Here is a 13,956-nt window from a genome sequence, read left to right on the forward strand (position 1 = left end):
GTCACCCCCGCGCTTACGCTGATGTTTTATATAGACTGGGTTTTGGTTCTTCTAACCGGTCTCCAAGTCCAGATATGGTCCCTCATTCCCTCATCATTGGAAAACGAAAAGAAACCGCAAGACTTGAGTAGCGACACGAGGACGACGTCCACTTTTTGTCTCTGGACTGGTCTCTGGTGGGGGATCTGGGTCTGTGCACGGTGGACTAACATGAAGAAGAACTATATAGAAACAGAACATCTTCTCTCTGATATAAGGACTACACTAACACTGGCTCACATAGGACCAGAGTATCAGGACTACACTAAGACTAGTTCAAATAGAGGTTTGGGACCAAACTGGTTCAGGACTGGTTTACATAGAGAATCAGGACTACACTAAGACTGGTTTATACATAGGACCAGTACTGGTATTATTTAGGGGGTAACTCATTTATTTTGTCACGTTTAATATCTACGTTTTTCATTTGTTTCTTTGCAGGTCACCGCCCACGTAAAGAGGGTCCAGACCCCCCTGGGACCCGGGATGCTCCCGAAGTCCACCGTGAGCCCCTGTGCACGGACTCTCTGGTGTAACAAAGGAGCTTTGTGTTGCTTCATAATGCAACACGTCTTCTGCGTGGTCCATTCTCCTTTGGAGCTTCCATTCTCTCTTCTCGGAGGGAACAAATTGTCTTCCCACAATCCTCGAGTCTCACACTCCGAGGCACGAGCTGCAACCTTTAGCTGCTAGCCAGCGCCACTTCCTGGACGCCATGCTGCCCGGGTGTTGGAGCTGTGGGTGGAGAGAGGAAGTCCAGAAGAAGGGACGCCGATGGGGAACATTTCAGCGTGAAGATCGCAAACTCGCCGTCTCACTGAAATGCGCTTATTCGCTTTCTTTCCATCCGCTCACGTTCCTGATTGACGCTCTGGTGCCGGTTAGCGAAGACCCCGAACCGATGGAAGAAGGAAGACTCACGGCAGGCAATCACACTCAACTGCATCATGAAAACTGCGAATCCCTGTCATGATTTCACCTCCCTAAATGTTAATGCTAAATTGAGGCTTTCAGTGTGTCTCATTAGTTGCTGCATCGAGATGGAGGTCGTGTTGCAGGAGTTTGACTTTGTAGCATCAGAGTGAGCAGAAACAATAAAACACACACGGTGTTAATTACGGCCTCCTGGAAACCACGAGTGTTAAAAGGAAGCTGAATGTTAATATTTAGTATTTTATTTATAACTAAACGTTGTCCTGAGCTGCTTTCTCGACTGTTTAATCCGTTCCTCAGAAACGTTGTTTGTTCCACACAAAGAGCTTTTTTTGTATTCTCTCTGCTGCCCTTCAGACAAAAGAACAAAGTTCCTTTATTATGAAGAACATAACATTCGTCTGGAGTCAACAAGATGTTCATTATGTAACACACTCTGCTGACGTCTTTCTCTTTCACCTTTTGCTTTGCTTGTATTGTCCCTGAATCATCTCACTGTTCTCCACTCCCCCTGATGGAAAGAATCTCCTCTCACCAGACGATACAAATGAAATAGAAATAAAAATTGGGCCAAATTTTGCAAGAAATGAAACAATAAAACAGATAGAATTCTAACATTCAGTTCTTTGCTGGTGCTCAGCTTTGATTGTTCTCCAAAATAAAGACGAAGGGCTGACGACGCCGTGTGAAATATGACCACCAAAATGAAATATTACTTTAACATGAGTTGCTAAAATAAATTTCCACATTGGGTTTCCGCAATCTTTAGTTGTTGTAAATATTTGATTTTAGCTTTAAACTTTAGGACCTGGGACACAATGGGACTTTAACATCCTCAGTGCACCATGAGCGCACACGAAAAGAAAGCAGAGCACGGAGCACCAGGGCTCAAATTTAACCAAAGCAGTTCATTGATTGTTCGCAACTGTGTTTAAATAAAAGATTAAATTAAACCTGTATTTTCCTAATATGAAGAATACAGTTAGATGAATGTGCATCAGGCATCAGATGTGCTCAATGCATTGAGAGAGGAACAATGTTATGGTGCGGAGGTTTCAGCTCGGAAACACATCCTTTCCTACTTCGTTAACGTGCACCAGGATGAGTTGTTTCTGTCAGTGTGAGTTGTGCATGTGCATGTGTGTTGTGCACGGTTAGGAGCGCGTTTGGTTACTTCTCTGAAACTAAATGATTTACATCTACAGAAATAGAAATGTCTAAAAGATCATTCCAAATGATGTTTTTCTAAAACGGGCCACCACCCACCGGATCAGGGGCCGATAAACCAAACTATAAACTCAGTCTCATAATGGATGTTGCCTCATTAGTCAAAGTACTGTTACGCAATCAAGGTGAACGGTGGAGGTTTGAGGTTTGAGCACAGACCATAAACGCCAGGTGTTATGAGGACACCACAGAAAACGACTCTTTAAAGTATAACAGAGTTTTAATTAACTTCTAACAACACACATCAGGTCGACACCAACACCGACATCAACTTCTCCCAACTTTTTGCTTTTTAAAGGGATTTGTGGCTTTTAGGGAGTTAAGTCCAGTTCAATTTTTTTTTTTATAATACTCATTTTGCCTTCTTGTCTAGTTTTGTTTTTACTCGTTTTAGAGACAAGAAGCAATATGACCAATGAAACAATTAGAGATCTAAAATGTCAAATATTTGCTAAAGCGCTAATCATCTGGACGTTGGACCCTCTGGGAATAAACACACCTAACTGCATTTTATCTCATTTCTCTCTGACTACCTGGCTTGCTGTGGTACAACTTGTTTGAGGCTCTGAGGATTGAGTAGAAAACATGGGCTCCACAAGCTCCTGCGAATGCTTAAAAGACAAATACGACAGCTATGCCCTCAAGCTCTATGAAATAGCCTTAGAGGATGCGTCCCTCTTACCAGATGTAGGCCTGGATGTGTCTCTGCTGAAGTATTCCGGCCTGGACTCCAACGCTAAGCTGCGGAGCTACTCCGAGGGTCTGGTCAAACAGCTTCCAGACCTGGTCAAGAAGCTGGGATCTATTTATGGTTCGTACACTTTATTCCCAAATGCCGTTGGACTCGGCGCATTGGTGATCGCCATCATCATGGACACCTGCATGAAGAGCTGCACCGCAACTGAGGACTCACACAGCAAGTTCCTGCTAGCGTTTGGCGAAGAGAAGGCCTCGGGTGTCCGGGACACCGTGTCGGAGTACGTGAAGCGCCATCAGATGCACCTGAGTGATAACCGACACTTACAGAGGGAACTGGAGAGACTGGAGACACAGCTGAGCAACCATCTCACCATCCTCAGAAACTCCCTGCTGCTCGATGGACCGATGAGAAGCCGCGGGTTTAAGATCTGGGTGAACGGAGCCTCCTTCCACGTCCAGATGTTGATCCACGAGGCTCGACTGAATAAGAAGACTCGCATCAGCTCAAAAGACTACGTTCACATCATCCAAGCTGCCCTCACCACGTATCTACAGGACCTGGATCAGCTGCTGGAGAAGCAGAGGGATCAGCTGGCCAAAAATACTCATTTCTACTATTGTTCAAAGTGCTACAAAGGAACGTGCCTTCCAAAAATAACTCTTATCATAAAAGATCCCGAGAATTCCCCCCTAATTTACCGCCGTGAGCTGTACCTCTCTGATAGACCTGCATTGTTAGATTCTTATTTGAACCATATTTTTTCTAAATTTAAACCACTGTGCGGTTTAAGGAGTCATTTTTCAGACATCTTAACCAACCTCAACTCTCACATCAACCAACACGATTCATTCCCTCTGCCGTCTGCTTGAGAGTTCACTTCCATTCTGTTGGTGGACAAGTTAATGAAAACTAATTGTTAGTTTTATGGAATTGTTGACTGACATGATTGAGCAACAGTATTAATCATGATGTTTTGTGATTTGATGGATTAACTAAACAGTGCGCAGATTTTCAGTGAATTAACTTCCAATGATGCTTTTTACATGTTTAACAGCACGGCTCAAATTAAACAAAATAAATTTTTGGGGAGTATTTGTCATTTTGTTTCAATGAAAAATACAAATTTGCCTTTGCATGACTGCTTAAGAAAGTATTGAAAACACAAATCAAAGCCCACCGAAATGCTGTTAATGTTTGACTGTGTGTTCTGCGCGTGTTCGCTATTTGCTTGGTTTTATTGATTTACATCTTAGCTTATTACATTTAGATTCAAATGTTTTATGTAAAGTGACTTTGAGCATTTGGAAAAGCGCTATATATTTAAAATATAGCATTATTATTATTATCTGTTAGAGACCTGTCAATCAGCGTGTAGCCCCGGCCTAAAGCATCTCCTGATTTGAACATCATTCTGTTTGAAGAAGACTTGAAACTAGAGATTGAGACCATAAACTCCATTTTCAATTTTAGTGTGTGATTTGGAATGCAGGACTTTTACTTGTATAAAGATGACTGATGAATTCCCACTGTTATTTCATTAGTAGAACAATTACACCTGCAACCAGGAAGTAATTGAGGTCACTCCTAATTTGGACATTCATACATTCATCCAGCAAAAATCCAGTTTCTGTTTTCGGTTTCTGTTCTGAAACAGTTTGATTGACGCTGAAAAACCGGTTCGTCCGGCGCTCTCACGAACATCTCAATGCATTATAGTACAGAGTGATGAAACTGTCTGTAGCTCATGTGACCTATGACCCCGAGTGTAGCTGTGTGCATCGCAGCATCATTTCTCCTTGAAGGGGGATTCAACCTGGGGGGGGGGGGGGGCGGCTTTATTCTGCCTCCGATCAGCAATGAGGTGATGATGTCATCAGCCAGGAGGCTGTGGCCCCCACAGAGGCGTTTGGTCTGTGCACCTCCGCCCTGTTGGGTCAACATTTAGTCACGCGCTGATGCGGATGTTTACGAACGCGGGCGGGGAGGGGGGGCTTTTCACTTCTCATGCAGCGTGATCATTCTGTGGAAACCATTTGGAGGGAGGACAAGCTCAGGCACTCTCACCTGCCCCCCTCCCCTCCCACGTATTATATCCATTGGGATAATCCAAATCTTAACGTTTTGGTGACCTTGTTTTATACATTCATGGATGCAACAAAGTTGTTTAAATGAGACATTTCATCTAAATTAAACATCATTTTCAGGTTCCCAGTAATATTATTATAATCTAAACTAATAAAAGGAGGGGGTTGGAGCTTAAGGCTGTTATTGAGCAGCAGGACAAGGATGAAAATCATCTAAAGAATAATAATAGTAATCATCTTGATTACTGCTTCATCCCTCCATGGCAGCAGGGTGTGTGTGTATATTTATATGTAATTCCATATTCCAGCGAGCATGTGCTCTACAATCAAAGGGCTTTTGATCAAGATGAAGAAACGGTTCTGTATTTGACCTCTGACCCTTTTTATTTGACCTTTATTGTGAAAGGTAACATGCCTGTAGAGACAGGGGTGTGTGTAGGGAGCATATAATCATTCAGGTGATAATGAGTTTTTGTGCAATTAAAAATATATCACATAGATCACTTACACAGCTCATTTCCGAGAGTTAAATTGACTCTGTGAGATTTAATTTTAACTCTAAGCTGGTGCTTATAGTGTTAAATCAACACTCAACGAAGTGTTAACAATTTAACTCGGAATAAGTGTCAAAATAAATCTGATCCGCTTTGAATACAATGTCATTTTGCTGATGCTTTTATCAAAAGCAACTTATGTTGCATTTTTAACACATGGAGTTTACATTTTAGCCGATGAAGCAATTTAGGGTTTGGCGTATTGCTCAGGGACACTTTGACATGGAACATGGAGCCAGGGTTCAAACCAACAACACTGTGAGTCCTGGCGCACCCTCTCCAATCCTTGCACCATATTACATGGAGTTAAGCCTGATACCAAGAAGTGTGACACTGTACAGTTGCATTTCAATCCAATCCAAAGAGTTAGTTTACCTCTACTAAGTGTTGCAAATTAATCTAATCTTGACACTGGATGATGACTCCAGCTCTTTCGTACAATTGACTCTGTAAGAGTTTAATCTTTTTGCAGTGTGATTTCAACTCTGCACATTTTTGCCAAACACCGGAAAATTAACTCTAAGAATTTTGCTGTGTAGTTTCATTTTTATACATCCACTGAAATCCTCATTATCTTGATTTTGAGTCTTTAAAATGTCGATACTGATATCATGAACGAAATGATCTTTCATAGACGTATTGCTTGAGAGAGCTGACACGATCTTATTAATGAAGGAATTGTTGTTGACTTGCTGTCATTAGGTGGAGAAACGGCTGAGAGGACGTTAGCGATGCTGCCTTCAACATAAAAGCAGATTTAAAAAACGTACACGCAACCCTTCTGGATGTAAACAGTAATAAATAAATCTGTGATTATTTCTAATTACCCAGATGCGTTGTGGCTTCTGTTAACTTTGCACATCATTATTTGAATAACAGATTACTACAAACTGTAAAACTACACACCGACACTCAAACAGGTGCTTTATTTTGAAAGGTTACCCAAATTGTTAATCTAGTCTGTTGTGACAGGGGTTACGGTTGACAACGGTTGACAACGGAGGGAGGAGGAAGTGGAAGGGGGAGCAGCTGTCCACCTGGAGACCAATGACAGGACAGGTAACAACAGGTGAGCTGAAAACCCACACCACTCACACGCGGACACGCGCGCGCGCACACACACACACACGCGCACACACACACACTCACGCAGTGCGCGTGAAGGGAAGAGGCGGCCCAGAGCTGGAGAGTCTCCCGGGACCGGAGATCCTGTCCGACACTCCGAGGAACCAGAGGCGCGGGGACCATTATCCTCGGGACTAAAGCCCCGGATGAAAGGCTTGGGGGGGACTTGCAGCGACTTTAGAGCTGAAGACACATTTATCGATCCGATGGAGTTTATTTGTTTACCATGTCTCCTTTTGTGCAATAATGCCTCCACGAAGCGTTCGTAGCAGGAATTAGTTTTTTTTTCTCTTCATAACAGCTGATTATTGACCCCCACCCCCTCCCCGGAGCTTCGGCACCATGAACAGCTCGGAGGGCCTGCGGGCGCCGGTGGCCCCCAGGAAGCCGCTGGGGAAGCTCGCCTCCCGGCTGGAGGAGGTGAAGAACCCGTGGCGGCAGGTCGCCTCGCTGGAGCTCAGCCACAACGAGGCGGCGCGCCTGGCCACGGACGCGCTGCTGGAGCTCGGGGAGAAGGAGTACCGCCGGGTGCTGTCCGAGGAGCGGGAGCTTAACTTCCTGTCCCCCGCGGAGGTGTGCTACATTACCGGCCAAGCGGCCAAGGCGGCCGGCTCCGAGAGCAGCGGAGGAGATGGTGGAGGTGGAGGCGGCGGCGCCGGCTGTCCCAACGAGCGGGACTTCGGGGACGGAGACGCCGTGTCCGACCTCACCTCCGGGACCTACTTCCCGATGATGTCCGACGACGAGCCGCCGATGCTGGAGCTCGGCTGGCCGGACTCCCCCGCGAGGTACGGCCCGTCGGAGACGCAGATCTACTTCCAGAGGGACAAGTCCCACAACGTCAAGGACATCATCAGGGGCCTCATCAACAGGGCCAAAAAGGTCATTTCATTTTTCATTATGTGGAGGCCTGCTCTTTCTTTTATGAGTTGTATTCATGTAGTTTCTATACGTTGTAAATACATCATCATGTGACACCTTCAGTTTACTAAAGGAACTATATTTTACTGCAGTTGAGAGAACACCTAGCTGATAATAGAATGAAGGCCAGGGGTCACGTGTTAATCCTGGTTTATACGGTGAAATAATGTTTCTTCCATTATTTGCCATCGCAATAAACCAGATTTGAGATGAATTCGTAGAAGAGACATCCATTGGAAATGCTTCTTAGAAATCTATTCAGTTTGAAAACATTTGCATGTTCATGTGTTCACGTGTTGATATTCGTGCTGACAAACTGGTTTCAATGCTTTTGGCTCTTCTTCTCGCGCTGGTTTGACTCCCTGCTCACGGGAGGGACACGACATGCAAAAGTTGTTTTCGTGCCTGTAGTTGTTTTCGTCCCTTTGTAGTTTTGTGTTGCTCTGTAGTTGTTCTTGTGTCTTTTTGTATTTGTCTCTTTTGTAGTTTTTTGGTGTCTCTGTTGTAGTTGTCTTGTGTCTCTGTTGTCCCCTTTGCTTCTTATTGTGGTTGTGTTTATTTGTCTCTTTGTTGATCCCTTAAGTGTCTTTGTGAATGTTTTGTCTTCCTGTTGTGTCTCATTGTGTTCGGTCCGCCTCCCTTTGTAGGATGTTTTGTGTCTGGACGTTTCTTTCTTAACGCTAACCCTTCTCAGCTGTGTATGTGTATGTGTAATGTTCATAACTCGGGACTCCACCTGATCTTTACACGCCTCGTCCTATTCTCGCTCTTTCTCCCGCGTGAGTGCACAGTCGGTGGCACAAATAGCTTTTTATTCCTCTTATCTCAAGTTCCTCTTTGCTAGATTACAATAATAAAGCAGCTCTGGCTTCTGCAATATTGGATCAAGTTTGAATGTCGGTGCAGTATAAAGGAGACTTATCTTCTCACATTATGCAGGACTCACCCGACTCGCAGAACAAAGGGGCTTTATTCACACAATATTCCCCCATTTAAGTTTGAACTCATTCGGATTCCCGACCGACTCAAAGAGCAGCTCCTCCTTCACACTTTTTTTTAACGGTAGAAGACGTCAAACTGCGTCTTAAGTCCTGTCAATCATTTGAAGTTTGCGCTGCTCCATTACGCGCTCATGTGCATAAAGCCAGCAGGCATTGATACGTCTGTACATGCAGTCCAAGAGTGTGTCTGTGTGTGTCTGTGTGTGTGTGTGTGTGAGATCATGTTGCATAACACCTGCCGTAGGCTGGATCCCTTCACTCCTTTTTAAATGCTTTAAAAGAGTTTATTTGTTTATCCAGTTTACTACCGGGAAGTTTTTACGTGTAAAGTTTGCACGCTTTGGATGACGGGAACTTCAGCGGCTCCGGAGCATTCCGGCCCACCGGGACCACAGAACAAGTTTAACGAGTTACAAACTGGATCTATAATATTCTCTGAGTCATAACTCAGTGGTTAGATGAAAATATTTCAACCTTAATCTGTAGTTTTAACAATAAAGCCGTCGCTCTTCGCTCACTTTGTTTTTATTTCTGTCTCCTCATCGGCCTCCCATCATTCCAGCTGGATCACAATTTTATTTTTTCATTTCTTCACATCTTATTTTACCACAAGAGAATATGAAGATTGAGAATAGGTGTATGAACACAATAGACTCAGAAGTTGCATCGCAGTTTGGATTCAAGTGTTAACGTGTCCTCCTCAGCTGGATTTGTATTTCATTCATAATACCGCTCCAATTAACATGTTGGTCCATGTGTGTGTCTCCCTCTATGTGTCCATTTGTGTGTGTGTGTGTGTGTCCATTGGTGCTGCAGGTGATCGCGCTGGTGATGGACGTCTTCACGGACGTGGACCTGCTGTGTGACCTCATGGAGGCCTCCAACAAGCGCAAAGTCCCCGTGTACATCCTGCTGGACGAGAAGAACCTGGAGCACTTCACAGACATGTGTTCGGCCCTGGACATCCGCAGCACTCATCTGAGCGTGAGTACTGCCGCCGCGGTCACGCCGGACGCCATGCAAGCGATTCGCGCCGCAGGATTACGCAAAAAGCCGACGGCATTTGCCGAATCCGAAAATAAAAATAAGTGGGATATATGAATAGTAACGTTATCTGTGTGTTTGAACTGTAACCGTTTTTACCTTCCATTAATCCCCTGTTAGTAATTGTGCGTGTGTGTGTGTGCGTGTGTGTGTGTGTAGAACATGAGGATCCGCAGCACATGTGGCGACACCTACTGCACAAAGAGCGGCAAGAAGTTCACCGGTCAGGTCCTCGAGAAGTTCATGATCATCGACTGTGAGGAGGTCATGGCTGGGTCGTACAGGTGAGAGCCACACACACACACTGTTTCACTGCTTCCTGTTACTTTTGCTTTGTTAACTTTGTAAATCTGAATATTATTATATAAATAAATGGAGTGGAGCTCTCCTTGTTCTATCAGCTTCTCTGATGATGATGATGATGATGATGATCTTCTTTTATAGTGCGACACACAACAGCCAATAGACAGAATATCAAATGAATAGATGTCATGATAAAACGGATCTGGGTCCTTACCTGGAAGATAAAAGATGACATTTAAAAAGGGAAATAATAATCCTCTTCCTTTCCCGCTGACGCACTTCTTCTTCATGTGTACATAACGACGTAGTGCCCATAGACGTCTATGGCTCCCTGAACACCCTGAACTCTTTCTCGAGCTCACTGCCCCCCCCCTCGTGTCTCCTCTCCAGCTTCACCTGGCTGTCGGCTCAGGTGCACAGCAACATGGTGATGCACTTCTCCGGTCGCATCACCGACAGCTTCGACCGGGAGTTCCGCTGCATGTACGCCGACTCGCAGATCATCGAGCGATTCGCCTGCCCCGAGGACGAGGGGGCGCCGTACTACCAGCCCTACCAGGCCATGATGATCCCCGGCGCCATGGCGGGGCTGGACCTGCTCTCCGACAGGTACCCAGCTGGAGGCTTTGAATCGTATACGTCATACGTTTCTATAACAGATCTCTGGACGTGAGATATATATCAGAAGGAGCTATGGATAGATGTCTACATCCATAAGAAACACAAAACCGTATCAATCTGACCATGAATATTAATAAACCTTTAATGTGAAAATTCAATGAATCCAAAGAAATTAAATGTTAGAAAAATACGTAGTTTGCCTGATCTCTTTGGAGTTTTGTTCTCTTTTCTTTTGCGTTTTGCTTGTATTTCTTCTGTATAAAATACAGACAGTATAATCAATGCTGATGTCGTCCCCCCCCTCCCCCCCCCATCCAGCAGGCAGAGGGACTGGCGGAGCTCGGATAACTCCAGCAGCCAATCGAGCAGCAGTGTGTCCAGCGTCAAGGCTGCGCCTGGGATGACCTCCAGCACCGTGTACAAGGTCACCCAAGGTCACGACAAGAAGGAGTTCAGCAGCAAACCCCACCCGGGGCCCATGAGGAGGGGCTCGGGGCAAACGCCGGCTCCTCCGACTCACGTGACGCCGGGGCCGCGAGTCCCCGCCAACGGGGGGGCCAATCACCACGCAGCCGTGGACCGGACGCCGCCGCCCTACGGGCATCTGGCGGCCGGAGAGTGGCTCAAGTCCAAGTCCAACTTAGTCGGCCACTCCTCCAAGTTCCAGGGGCTGGGGTTGTACGACCAAATGTCAAACCTGGAGCCCAAGGCCCAGCCGCCCCCCCCCGCCAACGATGGCAAACTCCCCCGCAGGCAGAGGTCCCCCTCCAACCTGTTCCTCAACAGACTCTCGGACCTCTTCCTGCCCCCCTCCAGCAAAGAGCCCTTCCGGGGGTCCCCGTCCCCCCACGGCGCCGCGCCCTGGGGGGGGCCGGACCTCTCTCAGCCCGAGCCGGAGAGCCAGCAGAGCCCGCCCCCCCCGCCGGGCCCCCTCTCCCCGACCGTGCTGATGAACCGGCACGACCGGAAGCGGATGACGCTGGGCCACAGCAAGCTGGACATGGTGAACCAGTACAACCAGTCAAGGCAGGTGTACAGCCGCTTCGAGCTGAAGTCCTCCGACTGAAGGCCGGTCCACGGCGGGCTGGACCCCTGGACCCCCCCCCCCCTCACTTCCTGCCTCTCTAAGAAGCGGATCGCCTCTCCTATCATGTGAGCAGAGGTTTGTGGTTAAATGTTAAAGAATTATTTTAGAACCGTTAGAAAATCTGAAAAATTCAAATGATCACCCTTTGTAAGGAAATGCGACGACAATGCATCTGTTGTTGGAGATGATGTCGCTCAGCTTCCAGCTGCTGGGGCGCGTGTGCAAATTTTGTTCTTCCCTCTTTCTGGCTCCTCTGCAGCAAGCTGTAAAGTTTGCAGTTCTTCCTTTGCAGACAGCTTGGTAAAACCATCTAATGCTGGGATTTCCCAGTGTAAAATATGACATTTTGCACTCTGCTAGCACAGGATTAGCATTAGCAAAATTACATTCAACCTAAAAGGTATAAAATCGCTCGCTGTAATTGTGTCACAGCTGATTTTTGTCGGTTTTACTTTTTTGTTTAAACTAGGGTCATTTGCAAAGAAAGAGGACAGTTTAGCTGCATTCCCTGAGTAAGTAAAGTAATAATTGGATGCTGAGGAGAAGAAGAGAGAAATAAATAATTAATGAAAAGAAAGTCTAAACATCTCTAATAGTCAAACCTTTACCAAGCTTGTGGTAAGTGGTTTCATTCTTTTCTTTGTTTCTGTGCTCCAATTGTTTGTGTCAGGACATTGTTCTGGACATCACAGAATAAGTGTTAACAAGGGACAGACGTGTCCCTTCCTGCTGTAAATGAGACATTTTATGGTGAAAGAACTGAAGGTTTTACAGCTTTCTCATCCCTTCAAATGTTGTGGTTGTTTTGTAAATAGACTGTGAATCAGACTTTAGATACAGTTCAAACTAATTGTACTATTTGTCGTGTTTTCTTTTGGGGATGAATCAAGCTGATATTTTGTAGTCTTTTATCCAAGAGGAAGTGCTAATATTTGACGTGGATGAATTATTTGGATGTGTTTACTGTTCATTTCAGTTGGTGTGGATTTACTGTTTTTTTTAATGTTTTACAGGCATCAATTCCACCACGTCTCATGTTTATTACTATGACGAATGTATATAACAGTGTATATAATACATGAAGTGAGGAATCTGGGTTATTGTTGAAGAAACACTTTTGTTAAAAGTTTTTTTTATTTTTACAATGTGTTATTTTACTGGAGAATGTGAACTTTCCGTTTAAAAGTCGGGCCATTGTTTGGAAGATGAACACTTGAGGGTTTAATAAAACAAAAGTTTGGCGTTACGAGATTTGTTGTCCGGACATTGTTTGGTAAAAAAAAAAAGGATGAACGTTGATGAAGCTGGAACCTTCTCCAACTTACACCTCTATTTATAATGTTCTCACTGAATTGTAAACACAAAGATAATAAGAGTTGGGGACATAGTTACATTCAGATTCAATTTTGCCAGGATTTTAATTTTAATTTGCCACCACTGGTTGACTGAAGTATCGCAACAGCTGTTTTTTGGATTAACTGGAAATTAATCAACAGACTGAATCACTGTATACAGCTGTGTATTCTAAAATAAAAACACAGCTTCTAGTGCAAACTATGCCAAACTTTAAAGAATTACTGTTCTTTTTAAACAGAAAAATGGTGCCGAGACCTTATTGCTGTTTGCAGTAGGTTAGTGAAGCAAACACATTTGGATCTATGAGTCTAAGAAATCAACTTTCCCTAACTGGGCTGCTGTAACGTACGCTTTTCCTGTCAGAAACAATGTGCGTCGTGTACGAACAATGGACCATCCCAGAGACTCTGGACACAACAATCATCCCCACAGATCCTCAGCGTTTGCTTTAAATATGTGATCCCTCACCGGGTCCAGGTTCACAGGTCCTGTCAGTAAAAGACCCAACACGGCCAACATTGACTCTTTTGAGATAAAAGCATTGAAGGCTCCTCTCTGTGTGCACGGAGGGGGGGGGGGGGGGCAGAGGTTTGTAGGGCAGACGAGGTAACTCAAGCTTGACTCTCATGTTTCACACTTCACCACAGCTGCCAGAGAGAGTGAGGAAGTCCACAGAGGTATAACAACCTTAAATAAATAATCAAATCTCTGTAGCCTTTTCTAAAATACCAACAAAGTCAACGGATCGCTCGTGACCTCAAAGTCTCTTTCTTGAATTTGAAACGAAACCAAACCAAAAGGCCACAGAGAAGGTTCATTGTTTATGACGCTTCCATGATGTGGCCGCTTTATGGGCTTTATACACCTGCACATTGCAACGGCTCAATCACTCCTGGCCCCACACAGCAGCGTTCCCTGCCCCCCACACTGTGGTTGTGGTGCATCCCGATGTTATCTTCAG

At 45.1% G+C, this 13,956-nt stretch overlaps 1 protein-coding gene across 1 annotated transcript; it reads left to right on the forward strand.

Moving 5' to 3' along the window:
- Positions 1 to 6,525: 6,525 nt before the first annotated feature.
- Positions 6,526 to 12,895, forward strand: fam83c (family with sequence similarity 83 member C). The gene is made up of 6 exons (XM_037448233.2): positions 6,526 to 6,606; positions 6,964 to 7,544; positions 9,401 to 9,568; positions 9,788 to 9,912; positions 10,322 to 10,540; positions 10,871 to 12,895. Exons 2-6 carry the CDS (start codon positions 7,005 to 7,007, stop codon positions 11,616 to 11,618), a joined length of 1,800 nt encoding a protein of 599 aa, XP_037304130.2. The 5' UTR covers positions 6,526 to 6,606; positions 6,964 to 7,004; the 3' UTR covers positions 11,619 to 12,895.
- The last annotated feature ends 1,061 nt before the right edge of the window (positions 12,896 to 13,956 follow it).

The sequence above is a fragment of the Pungitius pungitius genome, chromosome 8, assembly GCF_949316345.1.
Source record: "Pungitius pungitius chromosome 8, fPunPun2.1, whole genome shotgun sequence".
Lineage (NCBI taxonomy): Eukaryota > Metazoa > Chordata > Actinopteri > Perciformes > Gasterosteidae > Pungitius > Pungitius pungitius.

What these genes read in the sequence shown, in the direction of transcription:
- fam83c (XM_037448233.2), top strand. Translation starts at nt 7,005, where the DNA reads ATGAACAGCTCGGAGGGCCTGCGGGCGCCGGTGGCCCCCAGGAAGCCG. An exon ending in GTCATGGCTGGGTCGTACAG is followed by an intron (nt 9,913 to 10,321) that starts GTGAGAGCCACA and finishes TCTCCTCTCCAG; the next exon opens with CTTCACCTGGCTGTCGGCTC. An exon ending in CTGGACCTGCTCTCCGACAG is followed by an intron (nt 10,541 to 10,870) that starts GTACCCAGCTGG and finishes CCCCCCATCCAG; the next exon opens with CAGGCAGAGGGACTGGCGGA.